Raw genomic sequence first — 19,460 nt, 5'->3', positions numbered from 1 at the left:
GAGACCACAGGTGCCCGCCACAATGCCCGGCTATTTTTTGGTTGCAGCCGTCATTGTTGTTTGGCGGGCCCGGGCTGGATTCGAACCCGCCACCTTGGGTGTACGTGGCTGGCGCCTTAGCCACTTGAGCCACAGGCGCCGAGCCTGCTTTTGCTTTTTTATTCTCTAGTTTTTGGAAGGAAAAAATAACTCATGCTGCTTTGGGGAATTCTATGATTCAGAATCAGCATACTTGGTTTAGGAATGCCAATTCACATAGGAACTGAGGAAAGGGAAGTAGAAAAGTAGAAGGTCCTGTCTCGGCACCTGTAGCTCAGCAGCTAGGGCACCAGCCACATACACCAGAGTTGGCAGGTTCAAACCCAACCCGGGCCTGCCAATGACAACTGTTACTAATAGTAATCACTAAGTATGAGGCCTGCCCTACAGTCTTCTGATTCCCAGTGCATCAGAGGCCTTAGGTGTGACTTTGCAAAGAATAGAGGTAGAGCCTGTAGTTGCCAACAATGACAACTACAACCAAAAAACAGCTGGGTGTTGTGGTGGGCACCTGTAGTCCCAGCTACTTGGAAGGGTGAGGCAAGAGAATCACTTAAGCCCAAGTGTTTAAGGTTGCTATGAGCTGTGATGCCACATCACTCTACCAACGGTGACATAGTGAGACTCTGTCTCAAAAAATAAAAAAGAAAAGTAGAGGTCCTTCCATGTGATCTCATTTTAAATTTTGTTTTTATTTTTTTGAGACAGAGTCTTATTATGTTGCCCTCAGTAGAGTGCCATAGCGTCACAGCTCATAGCAGCCTCAAACTCTTAGGCTTAAGCAAGTCTCTTGCCTCAGCCTCCCAAGTAGCAGGGATTACCAGGCACCCACCACTATGCCTGGCTATTTTTTGTTTCACTTGTCATTGCTGTTTTAGCTGGCCCAGGATGGTTTTGAACCCATCAGCCTTGGCACATGTGGCTGGCGCCATAACCAGTGTGCTATATGTGCTGAGCCCCATGAGACCTCTTACCATCATGGTGTCAAGTTTATAAAGTCAAATACTTGTAAAGTTCATTTTTGGTAGTGGCTATTCTTAATTCTGGAAAGGGTCAGAATGGGCTCTGATACAATGGGGGATGGCCACTGCACTCACGTTGTGTCGTCCCAGCGCTGTAGACACTGGCTGTGGAAGCTGTGGTTGCATAATGTGGTGAGAATGCCATTCACAGACTCGTCCATGCGCTCCAAACATACTGTGCACTTGGGGAGCTCGGTCAGGTCCATCACTGGGAGGCTGGCGCCCTACAAAAATATCTTACATAAGCTTCACTCTTCATTTGCCAGTGATAATTTTGCTTTTTGACTTTCGGCCAAGATGTTCTTAATATTATCACTCTATGTAAATAATTTAAATTGGTAGAACTGTCATTTATTCATTCGTTCATTCGTTTGTTTAGCAAATACTCATTTAATGCTTCCTATATGTCCAAGAATGTGGTAGGCACTGGGAATATAGTGGTGAACAAAAAAACCAAGATCCCTGCCCTCACGGAGCTGACATTCTAGGAGAAGAGACTGCTGCCAATACCTTAATATTTAATCTTAAAGGTCACCAGTCTCTTAGCTTTAAATGTCTATGACTAAATAGAATACAAAGAAATGAACGAAGCTGTGTAACAATGGATCTGATGGATTTTTCCATAGGGTAAATTATAACAACACTTTCTACTTAGTGATAATACTATCAACAATATTGAATATTATTTATTCTTTTACTCTAAGGCTACAGTGAGCTGTAGTTATGCCACTAAACTCTAGTTCAGGCAACGGAGAGAGACCCTGTACCAAAAAAAAAAAGGAAAATAAAACAGAAAAACAAAAAGCCCCATCAAATAAATCCCAGGAAGCTACAACAGGGTGTGGCGTAAGGAATATGACAGTCTAGGTGGTCAAAAAAGGCACCTTTAAAACAGCAATGTCCAATTTGAGCCCTTCCTCACAGAAGATGAGCAGGAATTACTGAAGTGAAGCTAGGGAATTACACAGAAGGACAAATTGAGAAAAAAACATTAATCTACAGTTCATGAAAAGTAAATAATCACAGGAAATCTCTCAAGAAGCCTTGTTCATTTAGAGTTTTCTCTAAATCTAAATCTCTAAAACTGAGACCTATGCAGTACCTGGCACAAGGGAAGCCCAACTTTATCACCTAGTGAGTTTTATTTCACCTAATCTAATACAGAACAATCTACTCAGAACTCATATCCATAAGGCAGATCTCAAGGTAAAAAGATCCTTAGGGGACGGGCGCAGTGGCTCAAGCCTATAATCCTAGCACTGTGGGAGGCTGAGGTAGGTGGATTGCTTGAGCTCTCCAGTACAAGACTACCCTAAGCAAAAACTGAGACTCCATCTCTACTAAAAATAGAAAAAAAACTGAGGCAAGAAGATCGCTCGAGCCCAGGAGTTGGGGGTTGCTGTGAGCTATGACACCACGGCACTCTACCAAGGGCAACAAAGTGAGAATCTGTCTCAAAAAAAAAAAAAAAAGGAGGACAATTGATGCTAGTACATGGTGGGGAATGGGGGGAGTGGAGAGAGGGAACAAGGGAAGGGGTGGGGATACATGGTGTGTGACACATCTCTTTGGGACAGGACACAATTACAAGAGGGACTTGACCTAACAAATGCAAGCAGTTCTTTGTACCCTCAATGATTCCCCAATAAAAACCAGAATCAAGAATTAGGAAGAGGATTAAGGTTCACATGTAAGATAAAAACATTTCTTTTTCGCTCTAGGCAATGCTTCATTGATCTTAAGTAGATGAACATTCATTTGTACAATGTAGATAACATATTTTTTTTGAAACAATTTTTGCAATTTAAAAAAGGATATAAAATTCACAAGAACCTTCATTTTAAAGTATGCAATTCAGTGGCTTTTGGTATGTTTATAAGATTGTACAACTTTCTCATCACCATTATCTAATTCTAGAACACTTCCATCACCTGCAAAAGAAACCCTGTACCTGTTAGCAGTTACTGCCCATTCACTTCTTCTGTCTCTATGGATTGGTCTATACTGGACATTTCCATAGATACCTTAGCATTCAATTTTATATTAATCTGATATATTTTTAATTAGGAATTATTACACTTACATCTTCAGATTTCAGCACCTCAGCCCTTTCCACATAGACCAGCTGGCAAACATCATCTTCTATTGAGTTGAACTGGCGGCCATTGCATGCTATATAAAAACTATCCGCATCAGCCTATATACATCAATGGCGAAAAGGAAAAAATTAAAGACAGATATCCTCAAAATTTGCTCTATATTTAAGATGCAAGGTTTCATTTACTCCCATCAGCTTTTAAAACATAATTAAGAGAGAAAGCAATTGCCAAAAATAATATCTACCTTCGCAGGCTGGTTGCCTAATTGCATTCCGCAGGTCAAGATCCTATTACACATATCTACGTTTCCTGGGCTATCATGAGAGATTTTACTTAAATCGGCAGAAGGTACAAGAGTGCAATAACCTGAAAGCTAATACCATTTTAATATTCAACCAGCAATGGTCAACATTTCCCTTAACAATAGTTTTTTTCCCTCTAGTCATCACTTATAAAGCAGCTAAAAGTAAAGTAAACACTCATTTCTGCAAAGCCTGGGATCAAATTACAACTAATGAGTGTCATGAAAGAACTCTTTTGAAAAAATGCCACCATTTATATTCGGAAAAAATAAAAGACCAGTAGAACTGGTATAGGATGAAAAACCATCTCCTCTTCAATAAGCCAAATAACAGTAATACAGGATAGATAAGGATCCTATCAGGAGGTTTGAAACCACCATCTGATACCAAAAGAGAGACTCTTAGTCAAGGTCAAGAGGATCCAGATGAACCAGCTTTTAAACTACTAATAGTCTCATTCCCCTGCAGTGGAAAATGGATGGAGTAAGCCCTTGAGGGAAACAGCCAATTTTCTGAGGCAGCAGGGAGGCCAACACTTGTCTGGATTTCACTCTCACACGGGCATTAGCCCAAACATAGGAAGTTGTGTGCTTTGGTCCTACCTACAGTGACAAGCTGCTTCTGGACAGGATTCTGCAAAAGGAAATGCTACACTGTCAACCCCCAGGAAGAGACTCAAGGCTGTACCAGGCAAAAATAGTCCTGCTTGTCTACCCTCATGGGGTTCTGAATCTCACTGCCATAATAAGCTTCTCATTAGCTTTTAATTCCCTTTCAATGATGTAATTCAATTACAGATTCTGGATTATTTATGGTTACTTACTATAACCAGCTGAGCTAAGCAACTGAGGAAGAATGGTCAATTCTGTTTTATTTTGGTGGGGAGGGGAGAAGGCTGGCAGGGGAAGAGCTTTCCTTAGGAGACAATAGTGCATTTTAACTTCAAAATGTTTAAAACCAGTAGTTGGCTTTTTAAGTCTCTCTTGTACTAGGAAGATCCAACTTAAAATGGCTTCCCCATTCTTTGGGAGCAATGTTTTTTTTCTTGAGATGCTTCTGGATAAGTAAGCAGCACAGTGAGCACAGAGCACAGGGATTCACACAGTGAGGGAGGTGACTGCCTGCAAGTCAGGGCCTCATCTCAGCTCTTCAGGGCCTCAAGCACTACCAAGAGCTGTATACAGAGCTCTGAAAATGCTAAGAGACCAGGCCTCCTCAGAGAAAGGAACAGACATGTGATCAAACCCACTCAATACCAGACAAATTATTTCTTTCCTGGGGGAAATCATTGATCTATACCAAAGAAGTGTACTTTTTGAAATGAGAACATCTATAGTTGAGATTTCTCAATTTTGAATACATTGGTCTCTTCTTGAAAATCTTAGCATTAGAAATGTAGCTTCACTTCTATTGGATGTTTACGGATATTTACTGAGCACCTAGTATATGCCAGGCACTGTGCTAGGAAAAGAGTAGGAAACAAAATTCACATGGTTCCTACTTCAACTCACCATCAAAATAATCAAAATACACAAAACAAAAGCCTGAAGTTAAGTGCAAAGAACATAGAAGAAACAACTCTTTCATTTAAAATTTTTGCATTGTATGGAACCAAAACTTTATATTTTATTTATTTATTTTTTTGGAGACAGAGTCTCACTATGTTGCCCTCAGTATAGTGCCATGGCGTCACAGTTCGCAGCAACCTCAAACTCTTGGGCTTAAGTAATTCTCTTGCCTCAGCCTCCCAAGTAGATAGGACTATAGGTGCCCACCACAACACCTGGCTATTTTTTGTGGTTGTTGTAGTTGTCATTGTTGTTTAGCAGGCCTGGGCCAGGTTCTGGTCTATGTGGGCAGCACCCTACCCACTGAGCTACAGGCACCGAGCCTGAACCAAAACTTTAAAGAAATGTAGCTTTTTTTCCTACTCTTTTAGGTTTTATTTTTTGGCTGTTTTTTGTTTTCTGCAGCTTTGGCCAGAGCCGGACTTGAACGCACCACCCCAGGTATATGCGGCTGGCGCCCTACTCCTTGAGCCACAGGTGCTGCCCATAGTCTTTTAGTTTTATTAGTTCTGAGGATGAATTTAGATAAAGATAAATTCATTATGTTCCTTCACTGTCACAGTAATCAACTATAGTTCTTTGTATGTACTTTTTTTTTTTGAGACAAATTGTCACCTTTGGTAGAGTGCTATATCTCGCAGCAACCTCAAACTCTTGGACTTAACCAGTTCTCTTGCCTCAGCCTCCCAAGTAGCTGGGATTACAGGCGCCTGCCACAACACACAGCTATTTTTAGAGACGAGGTCTCACTCTGGCTCAGGTTCGTTTCGAAACTGTGAACTCAGGCAATCCCCCTGCCTTGGCCTCTCAAGGGCTGGGATCATAGGCGTGAGCCACTCTGCCTGGTCTGTGTACATATTTTTACTTCTCAAAAGAGGGGTCTTCTAAGCTGTCTTAACTAAGCATGCAAGTGAAAAATAAGCCAACATACTCTATGGAGAGGTTATCTGTTCTCTGTTCTTTAGTCCCCAAGAATAACAATATAAAACTCTCTCCTGTTTTTGTATGTCCTGAAGAATTGTAGACTTTTTACTCAGAAACAAAGTTTCCTAAGGGTCACTACATGTCTGTAAGCACATCTCTGTTTAAGACTTCCAACATAAAGATGAGGCCAATAGAAGTTTAAGAGATTACAAAAGATACAGAGAAGGCTTATGAGTTCCTATTTAAAAATCTCTGGTAAGAAAAAGAAGGGAATAAGAAAGTAGTTACCTGCCCAGGATATAGAATCTACACCTGAATCTTTTTTTTTTTTTTTTTTTTGAGAGAGTCTCACTATGTTGAGTGAGCACTTGGTAGAGTGCTGTGGCATCACAGCTCACAGCAACCTCAAACTCTTAGGCTTAAGCGATTCTCTTGCCTCAGCCTCCCAAGTAGCTGGGACTATAGGTGCCCACCAAAACGCCCTGCTATTTGTTGTTGCAGTTGTCATTGTTGTTTAGCTGGCCTGGGCCAAGTTTGAACCCGCCACCCTCGCTGTATGTGGCTGCCGCTGTAACCACTGTGCTATAGGCACCAAGCTTCTAGTTTTGAATCTCAACTCTGACACTTAGTTATCTGTCTTATCTTTGGGCAAGTGATAGATCTGTGCCTGTTTCCTGAACTGTAAAATGCCAAAGTAACAATACCTACCTCATGGCATTGTTGAGAGGATTTAAGGAGATAATGCATGAAAACCATCTGGCACAGGTTCTGGTTGCTAGTAAGTGCTCAATAGGTAGTAGCTATTGTATCTATTATACTCATTAGAGTTGATACTAATTTAACAAGTTCAAGTATTATAAGAAGAGAGTATTTTTGGGATTAGGTCATGGAAAATCCTTGCTACCAAAGGTGACAAAGTGAGTCTTTGTCTCAAAGAAAAAAAGAAATCCTTGATAGGATGATAGGGATCAGACCCCAAGATCCAGGGTTAGCAATAAACAATATAACTCATGATACTAAGGTCAAGAGTTCTATCAACTTAAGTAATCTGTACTTGGTCAAAAAACAGTAGTGGAAAGGACAGTGCAGAAATACAAAGAAAATCCATTAACAATAACAGAAAACATCCATAATAGCATCTGCACATTATGAAGAATAGAAATCTGTGGGTTTATTAGACAACTTAGTATTGCGGGTTTATTGGACTTCAGATCATTTAAAGAGCCCAATATAGTCTCAAATTGTTTTTCTCAATCAATTTCTGCCACTTTTCCTTTGAGTTACCTGGTTATTGCTCTTAATAAAGTAGAAACCATAATGAAAATGCTGTTGTTACACAATGTCTTACAAAATTGTTTCTGATCCTTATAGTTTCATCTCATTCTTCCTAGAAAGGGAGTAGGTCCTAGGGATTAAAAGTGAGGGTGTAACCCCGGCCTGGTCATTTGTTACTAACTGGGCAAATTATTTCTCCCTCTCTGCAGTCACTTTTCACATCTGTAAAACAAGGTTAACAACAGTAATCTGTCTATACAAGGGCATAGTGAGGACTAAGTGAGATAAAGCATGAGGAACACTCAGTATGGTGAGGGATATAGAAGAAGCCATAAATAAAGGATACATATCATTGTCATCATCCTTATTATTACATGTGCTACTAGATTAAATAGTTTAAGGCATGACTTTCCCATGGTTTGCAATGACCGTAGAAGGCTTTTTGACAGTGAAAGCAGTTAAGTGGCTTTCTGTTCCTGATGTCAACTTGTAAAGTCAAGTCTAAGTCTACAGAGTAATTGAAACACCTGTTTTATACATCTTTCTCACTGGTGGGATAGTTAGTAAAGGTTAAAGATGACTGTGTACCCTCTTGTACACAGAACAACTAAAGGTTCTCTTTCTTAGGCCCGTGAACAGAAAACACATAATTCAACTCTCATTTCTATAAATCTCCTCCACGTGGCCAATTAACAGGTGCCACTGCTGTCATCTCTGGATTTCTGTACCAGGAAGAAGGAGATGGCAAGTGTTATGGACTCCCTTTCACCCACAAAACCCGGTGACCAGTCAGAGAAGTAATGGCAAATGATCTCCAGGCACACCCATTTCTTTGTCAAACAGTAAGTTATAACTATTTATTTGAGGCAAATTCAATGAGGCTATCAATGAGCTGAGAAGTGAACTTTTGACAGACCTGCATTTCAAAACCTAATGCAATTTCAATAGATAAACAGAATAGGTTATTAATAAAAAACTTAAAATGAAACCTAAGGATAGGGTAGCTCCTTTATAACTTGAATACTACCTAACGCTTACCTTATTTTTCTATTCATATAAAAACCTTCATACTCCTAGGAGTATGCACAATCAAAGAACCTTTTTATCATGAAAAATGTTTCTCAATGAGTGAGTGAAATCAAATGGATGGTGAAACCTTCCTATATCAATAAATATCTGTCACAATGCACAAGTGCTTTCTTTTTTTTTTTTTTGAGACAGAGTCTCACTATGTTGCCCTTGGTAGAGTTCTGTGGCGTCACAGCTCACAGCAAACCTCAAACTATTGGGCTTAAGCAATTCTCTTGGCTCAGCCTCCCAAGTAGTTGGGACTACAGGAGCTCACCACAATGCCTGGCTATTTTTTTGTTATAGTTGTAATTGTTGTTTGGCAGGCACCGGCCAGGTTCCAACCCTCCAGCCCTGGTGTATGTGGCTGGTGCCCTAGCTGCTGAGCTACAGGTGCCACCGAGTCATGCACAAAAGTGGCTCATACCTGTAATCCCAGCACTCTGGGAGGCCAAGTCGGGCGGATTGCTTGAGCTCAGGAGTTCAAGACCAGCCTCTGGTCTTGAGCAAGAGTGAGACCCCATCTCTGAAAAAAATAAAAAATACCTGGGCGTTATGGCAGGTGCCTGTAGTCCCAGATACTCGGGAGGCTGAGGCAAGAGAATCTCTTGAGCGCAAGAATCTGAGGTTGCTGTGAGCTATGACGCCATAGTACTCAACCCCAGGGCAACCGAGCAAGACTCTGTCTCAAAAAAAAAAAAGAAAAATAAAACAAAAACACCAAACCACTATTCTTTCAGTGTTTCTGTCTCTCTAGTGCAATAATTTCCAAATAGAACTATAAAGAATTTTTAATAATACTTCAAGCAATGTCACAATGTCACACAATTTTTCATTACCAAAATTAAAAAATATATATAATGGTTTTATTTTCCAAAATGTACCAAAAAGCACTTTTTAAAAAGAGAATGAGGCTCAGCGCCTGTAGCTCAGTGGCTAGGGTGCCAGCCACATACCCTGCAACTGGTGGGTTCAAATCCAGCCCAGACCTGCCAAACAACAATGACAACTATAACAACAACAACAAAAAATAGCCAGGCATTGTGGTAGGTGCCTGTAGTCCCAGGTAGTGGGAGGCTAAGGCAAGAGAATAGCTTAAGCCCAAAAGTTTGAGGTTGCTGTGAGTTGTGACGCCATGGCACTCTACCCAGGGTGACACAGCGAGACGCTGTCTCAAAAAAAAAAAGAGAATAAAAATAGGAGTAACAGTAGATAACAAGATGTTATCAACTTTAGACTCCTTTTCTGCAATAGGTACTGCTGGATAAAGAAATAAATGAAACCCTAGATTTCATACCCAATCTAATCTATTAAAAAAAAAAAAACCATGGGCATGAATTGTAATTTTATTTCTGTTAACAAATTTAGAAACATGTCTAGAATTACAATACCCTAGCAGATATGTCAAGAACCTTAACTGTAAAACACTGTAAATCACACATAGCTAATTTCATACAGTATCAAAAACAATTTCTGTGGCAAAGAGATTTTTAATATCTTAACTTTTACCTGTTCACTAAACTTTATCAGCACCATATATTGATTTGGAGTAGAGTCTCTGATGATTTTCATTTGTTCAATTACTTCATTAAATGGGGCGACAAACTTCATAAGGTCATGACTGGTCATTGTAGCAGGGACTGTGAGAATACACAGCATGGCACTGCGCCTTACATCTTCTTTTAAGGAGGTCATCTTACTAATAAGACAATAATTAGACTGTCTTGAATAGATGAGGTATGGTTAGTTCAAACAACACTAATTAGACAACTTTTATGTTCAAGAAAATAGGAGAAATTAAAACTTATACTATTTCACAAAATCACTTTAAACAATGCAGAATTTCTTAAAATATATCTGCAGTGGAGTTTAAGGCAAGCTTTAAAATGTTCTACATTACCCCTCCCCCCGCCCGCCAGTATTTTTAATCTTCAGTTAAAGGTTTGTTAGGGTTATAAATCTGTATTAGACAAATTTGCATTTTGTACTTCACTCTCATTAGTGTTTGAGTAATAATCTCTCATTGGGCAAGTTAGTACGACTATTACTATAGACTTTTCTCAAAGGGCCTAGAAAAAAAAAGAGCTCTATATGTAAGAGGGAATCCTAAACCATGAGTATGTGACTAAGTTTTACACAAAATGTTGGTGGGTTGGAATAGCTGGAATAGAGGGGAAAGAAAAACCTTCCACAATGCAATTGCTTTTGAAATGATGCAAATGCACTTGACAGCCATGATCCAAAATGGCTACCTAAGTATTTGTTGTTTTCCCAGCAGGGTCCTGGCAAACAAGTTAGAACAAGAACACCCTTTAAGATACCAACTACCAATTATCCAAGGAGCTAATAGCCAGCTTGTGGATGATCAATCCTTCCCTTCCTTGGGCCTCCAGCAAACTTTGTTTCAATCACAAAAAGGGGTAAAAAGAATTGATAAAATTGTAATTACTTTTTTTTTTCTTTGCACTTTTTGGCTGGGGCTGGGTTTGAACCCACCACCTCCAGCATATGGGGCTGGCACCCTCCTCCTTGAGCCACAAGCGCTACCCTACTTAACCCACTTTTTAACCAGCTTCTTTAGAAAAGATTTGGTGGGGACATGAGCCTATAATGACGTTGTAGATCATTTTCTTTTTTTTTTTTTTAACCATTCCTTCTTTTAATTCCCCAGTTACCTTCCACATCTACCAGCTAAAGGGATATCTTTCTAAGTACATATGTTTCTTTTATAAGGAAAAGCTTTGACCCAATCTACAAGAGTAACCAAATGTGAAACATCTAATAATTCTCTAACACATAATACATGAAAGTACTATCTTTTTGAAGCTTGAAATACCTACATTCCTTCAGGGCAAGAGAGTTTCAGGAAAAAATAGACTAACTCAAAAGAAAAAAGGTTTCTCTTACTTTGTCTTGTATAGATGCATAATACCATGAACTATTTCAACTGATGGATTTCCACTGAAGAACGAAATCTGGTCTGGAAGCTGTTTGGATGGAGAATCAGGAGCAGTGTTTATGCATTCTTTACTTTGATCTCTACTTTTCTGTGCAGTGGGGGATGCTTCTGAAGACTTCCTTTCTTCCACTGTACCTTTTAGTTCATCTTTTACAAATCAAAAATTAGATTATAAGTGGATAAGAAATATGCTGAAAGATTCTAAACTATATTAAAAACTTCAAGTCAGAAGAATAAACTTTGACAGCACATTGTAATGTGCTGTATGAAGAACTACAAAAATCTCAAAAGTCACCAAACAGAGAAAATGGGAAATTATAGCTACATGTACCTTTATTTACAAAATATTCACAAAATATTCTCTACATGTTGGCCATCTCTTTGTAAAATTTATATATTTGTAGAACAGCCAAGTCATGGAGCATTTTAACTTTAAAGTTCTCTTTGCCCTATAAAAATCTTATTAATATCCTCAGGATTGATCTTACACTGGGCAGTACTATAAGACAAGCAGGTATCTCCCACCATACAGTCCTAAGTGGGACAAAACATTATGGGGTACCAAATGTTTGAAAACCAATTCTACCAGTTGTGACTACCTCCACGCTGGTGTAGTACTGTATATAACCACTTCCCCAGGTGAAATGATCTGACAGAACAGAAAGAACAAGATGCTTAGCTGAATGCACTCAGATCTGCTACTCAATTAAATGGTAAGAAACTCTCCCTCACCAAATGCAGTTGTCAACCCTATTAGGATTGATTTGAAAGAAATACTTAGAGGGCCAGTATGGTGGCTCATGCCTGTAATCCTAGCACTCTGGGAGGCCAAGAAGGGTAGATTATTTGAGCTTATGAGTTCAAGACTAGCTTGAGGAAAAGCAAGATCCCATCTCTACTAAAAATAGAAAAACTAAGGCAAGAGGATCGCTTGAGCTCAAGAGTTGGAGGTTGCTGTGAGCTATGACTCCACAGCACTCTACCCAGGGCAACAGCTTAACTCTGTCTCAAAAAAAAAAAGAAATACTTACAGGTACTGAAATGTGCCCTACCAATCTCATGTATAGCACCATGAAAGATAAAAAGTATGTCAGAGATCAAATCATGGGCTCCTCAAACAACATGTATATTACAGACAGCCAGGAGCTGGCATTTCAAGAGTCCATGATTTTAGAGCGCATACCTGGGTTGGACTTCATGGTCTCAATGATCACATCTGTCATTTCTCGACGGCCAAGGTGCTGATGGATGATCGCTGCTTTCTCTCCTGGTGACTTCCCTTCTAAACAGGCAACAGCTGAAGCTAGCGTCTTCCTTTTGATCTCCTCATCAGACATTTCCCCAGCTAAAGAACACATGAATGATTAATACCTGATAATAAAATAAGTTCTTCTCCATTTTCAATGTATCCATCAATAGGTTTCCCTTTGTTCTCTCTCCTTGCTTTCCCCCAAGATGATAAAAAGGCTTTGTAGTATCCATTTCTCTCACCTCTGGGACTCCTACAATACCTAATAAACAGTCAATGATCAGCCAGTAAATAAACTCAGAAATGTAGGGTTGTTCTAGTGAAATGATGCACTTTAACATGAATCAACAAGAGTAACAGCCTTAGAGCAGGTTCAACTATGATTATGCCCAGATGAACTAACATTTTATTTTTATTTATTATTGTTTTTTGAGACAGTCTTATTACATGGCCCTTGGTAGAGTGCCATGGCATCACAGCTCAAAGCAATCTCAAACTCTGGAGCTTAAGCGATTCTCTTGCCTTAGCCTCCTGAGTAGCTAGGACCACAGGTACCCACCACAACACCTGGCTATTTTTTGTTTGGAGTTGTCATTGTTGTTTAGCAGGCCTAGGCTGAGCTTGAACCTGCCAGCTTTGGTGTATATGGTCAGCACCCTACTCACTGAACTATGGGCACAGAGCCTAATTAATATTTTATTAACATCTGATAAAATGAAAATGTGATGAGCCCAAAATGAAAGTACCTAGGCCATTAAAAAACAAATTTTTTTTAAACCTTCCAGGGTAGTCTTAGACATCTGGGATTATTCTTAAGCCATGAAAATTGTGTGATTAGTGTCTTAAATCAATGAAACACATAAAAAGGGGAAAAAAAATTGGAGACTTGACTGAAACATCCTTAATATAAGCTCTGTCAGAGAAGGAACTTGTTTTGCCCATCATTTATTCCCAGTACTTATACCAACAGTTGCCTACCCACACAGAAGGAAGCTCTAGATCAGGCGTCCTCAAACTACAGCCCGCAGGCCACCTGCGGACGGCCTAGGACATTTATCTAGCCTGCCAGGTGTTTTTGCCACCACTGCCTGTCCTGCTTAGCAGCGAATTCATCCTGGGGCCTGCAGTCCAGGCCTCTAACTGTCTGAGGGACAGTGAACTGGCCCCCTGTTTAAAAAGTTTGAGGACCTCTGCTCTGGATCATGAATAAATGACTAAATGACTCAATGACCCATGTAAATGTCTACATAGGGATGTCAACTTAACTTTCTTTTTTTTTTTTTTTTTTTTTGAGACAGAGCTTCAAATTGTCATCCTGGGTAGAGTGTCATGGCGTCACAGCTCACAGCAACCTCCAACTCCTGAGCTCAAGTGATTCTCTTGCCTCAGCCTCCTACGTAGCTGGGACTGCAGGCGCCTTCCACGACACCCTGCTATTTTTTTGGTTGTAGTTGTCATTGTTGTTTGGCAGGCCCAGGCTGGATTTGAGCCCGCCAGCTCTGGTGTATGTGGCTGGCGCCTAAGCCGCCTGAGCTACAGGCACCAAGACATCAACTTAACTTTCAAAACTCAGAAGTTACTTTTTGAAAAGTGCTCATAAGCCATAAGTCATATTCAATCTTTAATTTGCAGTTCCAAAGTTCACGTACCCAGTGACACTACTCAAAATTTCAACAACTGTAAATAGTTAAGAGGTGTGTCACTGAAGAACAACTACTACAACATGCTATCAACAATAAAACAAAGCTAATTTATTCCATGAATGTTGAAAGAGAGAGGTTAGGGTTAGTAGCACCTGCCCCAGGGCTTCTCTCTGAACCAAATGGATCTTCTTGTAATACTTTTCCAAACTGCTGCTCCTTTCCTTCAAAGCACTTATTGCAGTTGTAATTCAATACTTATTCTGTACATATTTATTTGTGTTTATTTTGAGACAGAGTTTCAAACTCTACCCTGGGTAGAGTGTTCTAGCATCACAGCTCACAGCAACCTCCAACTCTTAGGCTTAAGTGATTGTCTTGCCTCAGCCTTCCAAGTAGCTGGAGCTACAGGCACCCACCATGATGTCCAGCTATTTTTTGGTTGTAGCTGTCATTGATGTTTGGCAGGCCCAGGTTGGAGTCAAATCCGCCAGCTTTATGTGGCTGGTGCCCTAGCTGCTGAGCTACAGGCGCCGAGCCATTCTGTAAACGTTTAATTTATGTCCCCAGTGAATTGCCAATGCTATTAAAGTAGACACCATGTCTGAGTCTACACACAACAAAAACTCTAGCAGACAGACAAGGTTCACTAAATATTTCTTGAATGAATGTTATTATTTGGTAATTATTTGAGGGCCAAGGAACAGGCTGCATTCCCCACTGAGGAGCTATGTGAAAAGAACTCAGACTAAAGTCCAGCTCCCCAGTTAGAATCCCAGTTTCACCAATTACAGATAACCTTGGGAAAACTATTTAATCACTAACCCCATTCCACAATTTGTAAAAGGTGCAAAACACCCATCTACCTTACAGTGTAAGTGCAAATATACACGAATTGCTGGGATATAGGACGTGTCTAAATTTTAGTTTTTACTACTATTATGGGGTGCCTAAAGAGATAGACTTCTATAGAGAAACACTTCATTAAACAAGGAACCACCGGCGTCGTTGGAAACCCAGTGCTTGCCTTTAAGGAACCTAGAGGAAATTAAGCGAGATACACAAACAATTCCACTCTTAAGTAGGTTAGAGGGAGACGCTCCAGGTATAAACAGAACGCCTGTAGAAAGGCACAAGGAGAGAGGGAGGGAAGGACACCCCAGACATAACATCTGGGAAGGCCTCTCAAGAATGAAGAGGGCTCCCAACCACTTCTCGGTTTCTTCCTAACGAAAAAGCCCTCGCTGCCGCCTTTGCCTGGGCCCATACTTTGGGAGGGCGAGTCCCCCGGGCTCAGACCTAGCTGCACGGAAGGCTGAGACGCCGCAGGACTCACCGGCTGCGCTGAAGCCAAAGCCGGCGGGGATGGGCGAGTGTTCCGCGAGCTCCAGTCGGATGACAACCAGTGACACACTCATAGGGCAAGCGCTAGCCGGCGCGGGCCCCGGCGGGCTCAGGAGAGGCTGGAAAGTGAGTCGCAAGGCCGAGCGGCCCGAGGCCGGCAGCGCCGCTGCCTCAGCAGCAGCAGCAGCAGCGGCAGAAGGAGCTCCTAGCGCAGCCCTCTGAGCCACAACAACCCTTCACTTCCGCCTCCCGGCCGCCGTCTCTGACCGCGGGGTCACGCATGCGCACACAGACGCGCTGCGACTGGGAGGCAAGGCGTGGCGATGCCTGCGGTTTTCCGGGTGGGAGCTTGAAGAGGTCGGCGAGCAAGGACATCGCTGGGGTTGCTGGTGCTGGGCTCTCTCTCCCCACTTAAGCTGAGCGGTGGGTTTTCGCCCATGCCCGATGTAACATCTGCCTCCCGGAGGGGCTTCGCCCTCCGTCCACCTCGGCTGACGGCGTGGGGTCCCTGGCTCCACGAGGTCACCGACTTTTCTGAGGAACCTGTGCTGTGTGGAGCTTTTGCTCAGATTGGTCTCGAACTCCTTGCTCTAACCCTAGGAAGGGTTGCTTTCGTTCAGCTCCACTTTACTGATAGATACGCTGAAGCTCAGCTTGGTGAAGTTGCTTCTTAGGGCCCATGGGGATTGCAGACTCCATTGCAGGGTTTCTGACTATTAAGGTAGCGATGGACTGGTTAAGAGCAAAGGGCTGAAAATAGAGCTGGGTCCTACTTCCCACTCATCACTTTGTAAATGTTTAATGAGGCACTGTTTGGATGCTTGAGATGCATTAGTAAATAACAAACGCATTTCCTGCCTATATTGTGGAGTCAGCCATCACAAGTCTGATCCTGAGCTAGTCATTGCATAAAGTTGGGATCATATAATATCCTCATACGGTTATGAGAATGAAATGAAACTATACAGAAAGAACACTTAACTTTTCTGAGGGTCAGCGTTCTTTCCAGTATATCAGACTGACTTTAGCATTTAGGTCTTGACAGCCATAATCAGTGCATGTATGGCACATACATGACAGGTTGCTATTCCAGGTATATCTTATATAAGTACATAATACCTTCTGGATATGTGTAGATATATTGACTATATACAGTATATGTGTATAACATGACAACGTTATGGGTGGGTGTATAGAGTTGTGACTATACCCTATGACATACGTTTCAGTATGTCTTGCACTATTGACATTTTGGGTCCTGATAATCCTTTGGAGGGAATGGTGTCCTGAATATTGTAGAATGTTTAGAAGTATCCCTGGCCTGACCCACTAGATCTCAGTAGCTCTCCAGTGGTAACAACCAAAAATGTCTCCAGACCACCAAATCCCCCCTTGAGGTCAATGTCTTTCTGTTAAGAACCACTGAAAGTTGGCTCGGCGCCTATAGCTCAACCGGCTAAGGCGCCAGCCACGTACACCTAAGGTGGCGGGTTTGAATCCCCAGCCCGGACCCGCCAAACAACAATGACAGCTGCAACCAAAAAAATAGCCGGGCGCTGTGGCGGGCGCCTGTGGTCCCAGCTACTTGGGAGGCGGAGGCAGGAGACTCGCTTGAGCCCAGGAGTTGGAGGTTGCTGTGAGCTGTAATGCCATGGCACTCTACCCAGGGGGACAGCTTGAGGCTCTGTCTCAAAAAAAAAAAAAAAAACCACTGAAAGTGCCATTGTGTCAGCTTAGTTCACAGCAACTTCACACTCCTGGGTTCAGGTGATCCTGCCTCAGCTACCCTATTCAGTAGCTGGGACTACAGGTACCTGCCACAACACCCAGCTAGTTTTTCTATTTTTGGTAGAGATGGGGGAGTCTCGCTTTTGCTTAGACTGGTCTTGAACTCCTGAGCTCAGGCACTCAACCTACCTCAGCCTCCCAGAGTGCTAAGATTATAGAGGTGAGCCACCTCACCTAGCCAAGACAAATATTCTTTATGGTAGATGCTAGTTCCAGGGAACTAGAATTGATAGCCAGAGAAAGGAAGTTAGGAATGTTAACAGTTCTTTTTGGCTGCCAAACACTAAACGTGGCCCTAGCTTTTTTCCTATTTTCTGCTACATTGCTTATATACCCTTCCAGCTCTTACCTATGAGTATCTGCTTTGTATCTAGAAATTGGAATGGGCCCCGGGGCTGGTTGTACACAATGATGAATAAGAATAGTCCTTTCCTTAAGAAGCTTACAGTTGTAAGATAGACATGAAAATAGTTACTGTGTAGTAGGATAAATATTCTACTGAAGGTATGGCGAAGGTACAATGAGAGTGAACAAAAAGTCTCAAAGCCTTCTGGAAAAAGAGAGACAAGCCTCTACAGAGGTGGTAAAGCTAAGGCTAGGATGTAAAAATGAATAGAAGTTCACCATCCTGAACTCTGAAGACACTTAAATCCCTTTTTTTTTGAGACAGAGTCTCACTATGTTGCCCTTGGTAGAATGCTGTGGCATCACAGCTCACAGCAACCTCAAACTCTTGGGCTTAAGTAATTCTCTTGCCTCAGCCTTCCAAGTAGCTGGGACTACAGGCACCTGCCACAATGCCTGGCTATTTTTTTGTTGTAGTTATTGTTGTTTAGCTGGCGCAGGCCGGGCTGGAACCCACCAGCCTTGGTGCATGTGGCTGGCGCTGTAACCGCTGTGCTACAGGCACCAAGCCCTTAAATCCCTTCTTTAAAGAAGGGGAAGATGGTCAGGTGTGGTGGCTCATGCCTGTAATCCCTGCACTCTGGGAGGCCCAGGTGGGTGGATTGCTTGAACTCAGGAGTTCAAGACTAGCCTGAGCAAGAGACCCTGCCTCTACTGAAAATAGAAGAACTAGCGGGTGTTGTGGTGGGCACCTATAGTCTGAGCTACTTGGGAGGCTGATGCGAAAGGATAACTTAAGCCCAAGAGTTTGAGGTTGCTGTGAGCTTTGATGATGCCAGGGTACTCTACCCAAGGCAACAACAGAGTGAGACTCTGTTTCAAAAAAATAAATAAATAAAAATAAAGAAGGGAAAGATGTTCCAGTCAATGAGCACAATAAGTACCAAGGACCGGAGGTATGAAAAGTGATAGCATTTTCCCACAGTGAAGAGAGTTTTGGAAAGTAGCTAGAATGCAACAGTCATCTATAGTTGAAGAATAAGCAAGCTGCCTGTGGGAGCATTGACCACATACCCATTAACGGAGTATGTGGAGGATGGTGTCCTCAATAAAATTAAAAGTTCACCCTCCAGGCTCCAAAGCCACTTTTTATCTCTGTTAACCTCTCACAAGAAGCAAGTTGATGCATTTATGAGCCTATAAAAGCTCATAGCATAAGCTATGGCCTTGGCAAGTAAAACAAAGTGCAAATCAACTTTGAACTTTTTTTTTTTAGACAGAGTCTCCCTTTGTCACCCTTGGTAGAGTGCCATGATGTCATAGCTCACAGCATCCTCAGGTTCCTGTGCTTAAGTGAGTCTTTTGCCTCAACCTCCCAAGTAGCTCAGACTATAGGTGCCCACCACAGGTGCCCGCCACAACGCCCAGCTATTTTTAGAGACGAAGTCTCACTGTAACTCAGACTGGTTTTAAACTGGTGACCTTAGGCAATCCACCTGCCTTGGCGGCCCAAGTGCTGGGATTATAGGCGTGAGCTACTGCCTGTAACCTTGAAATTTTTAGTTTCAAAATTTACTCCTAAATTCAGGACATTGCCAATTTCAGTCATCCACCCTTCAGTATCCTTTGGGGATTGAGTATAGAACCCTCTGCATACTGAAATCTAAGGATGCTTCAGTCCCTTATGTAAAGGGGCATAATATTTGCATATAACCCACAGACATCCTCCTGTATACTTAAATCATTTCTAGATTACCTATAACACCTAATATGATGTAAATGTTATGTAAATAGTTGTTACATTAGGTTTTTATTTGTATTTTTTTTTTTTTTTTTGA

General features: G+C 41.7%; 2 protein-coding genes across 3 annotated transcripts in view; one reads left to right on the top strand and one right to left on the bottom strand.

The window, feature by feature from the left end:
* Positions 1-15,761, bottom strand: part of BRAP (BRCA1 associated protein) — a 40,949-nt gene extending 25,188 nt beyond the window's left edge. Inside the window, exons 1-6 of one of the 2 annotated variants that reach the window (XM_003795986.2) lie at positions 15,482-15,761; positions 12,440-12,601; positions 11,205-11,403; positions 9,807-9,996; positions 3,145-3,258; positions 1,137-1,285 (exon numbers count right to left, since the gene is read on the bottom strand). In XM_003795986.2, the coding sequence (XP_003796034.1) occupies positions 1,137-1,285; positions 3,145-3,258; positions 9,807-9,996; positions 11,205-11,403; positions 12,440-12,601; positions 15,482-15,563 (896 nt within the window). In that variant the 5' untranslated portion in view covers positions 15,564-15,761. The remainder of the gene's footprint in view (positions 1-1,136; positions 1,286-3,144; positions 3,259-9,806; positions 9,997-11,204; positions 11,404-12,439; positions 12,602-15,481) is intronic. The other variant, XM_023516867.1, reaches the window with a different exon arrangement.
* A 41-nt stretch (positions 15,762-15,802) lies between these two features.
* The window catches only part of ACAD10 (acyl-CoA dehydrogenase family member 10), a 73,306-nt gene continuing 69,648 nt past the window's right edge, over positions 15,803-19,460 (top strand). The window contains exon 1 of the mRNA XM_012809036.2: positions 15,803-15,912. The gene's annotated coding sequence lies outside the window, so the exon portion shown is untranslated. The remainder of the gene's footprint in view (positions 15,913-19,460) is intronic.

The sequence above is a fragment of the Otolemur garnettii genome, unplaced genomic scaffold, assembly GCF_000181295.1.
Source record: "Otolemur garnettii isolate 467f Iridium unplaced genomic scaffold, OtoGar3 scaffold00099, whole genome shotgun sequence".
Classification (NCBI taxonomy): domain Eukaryota; kingdom Metazoa; phylum Chordata; class Mammalia; order Primates; family Galagidae; genus Otolemur; species Otolemur garnettii.
This window is presented reverse-complemented; position numbering and strand designations above follow the sequence as displayed.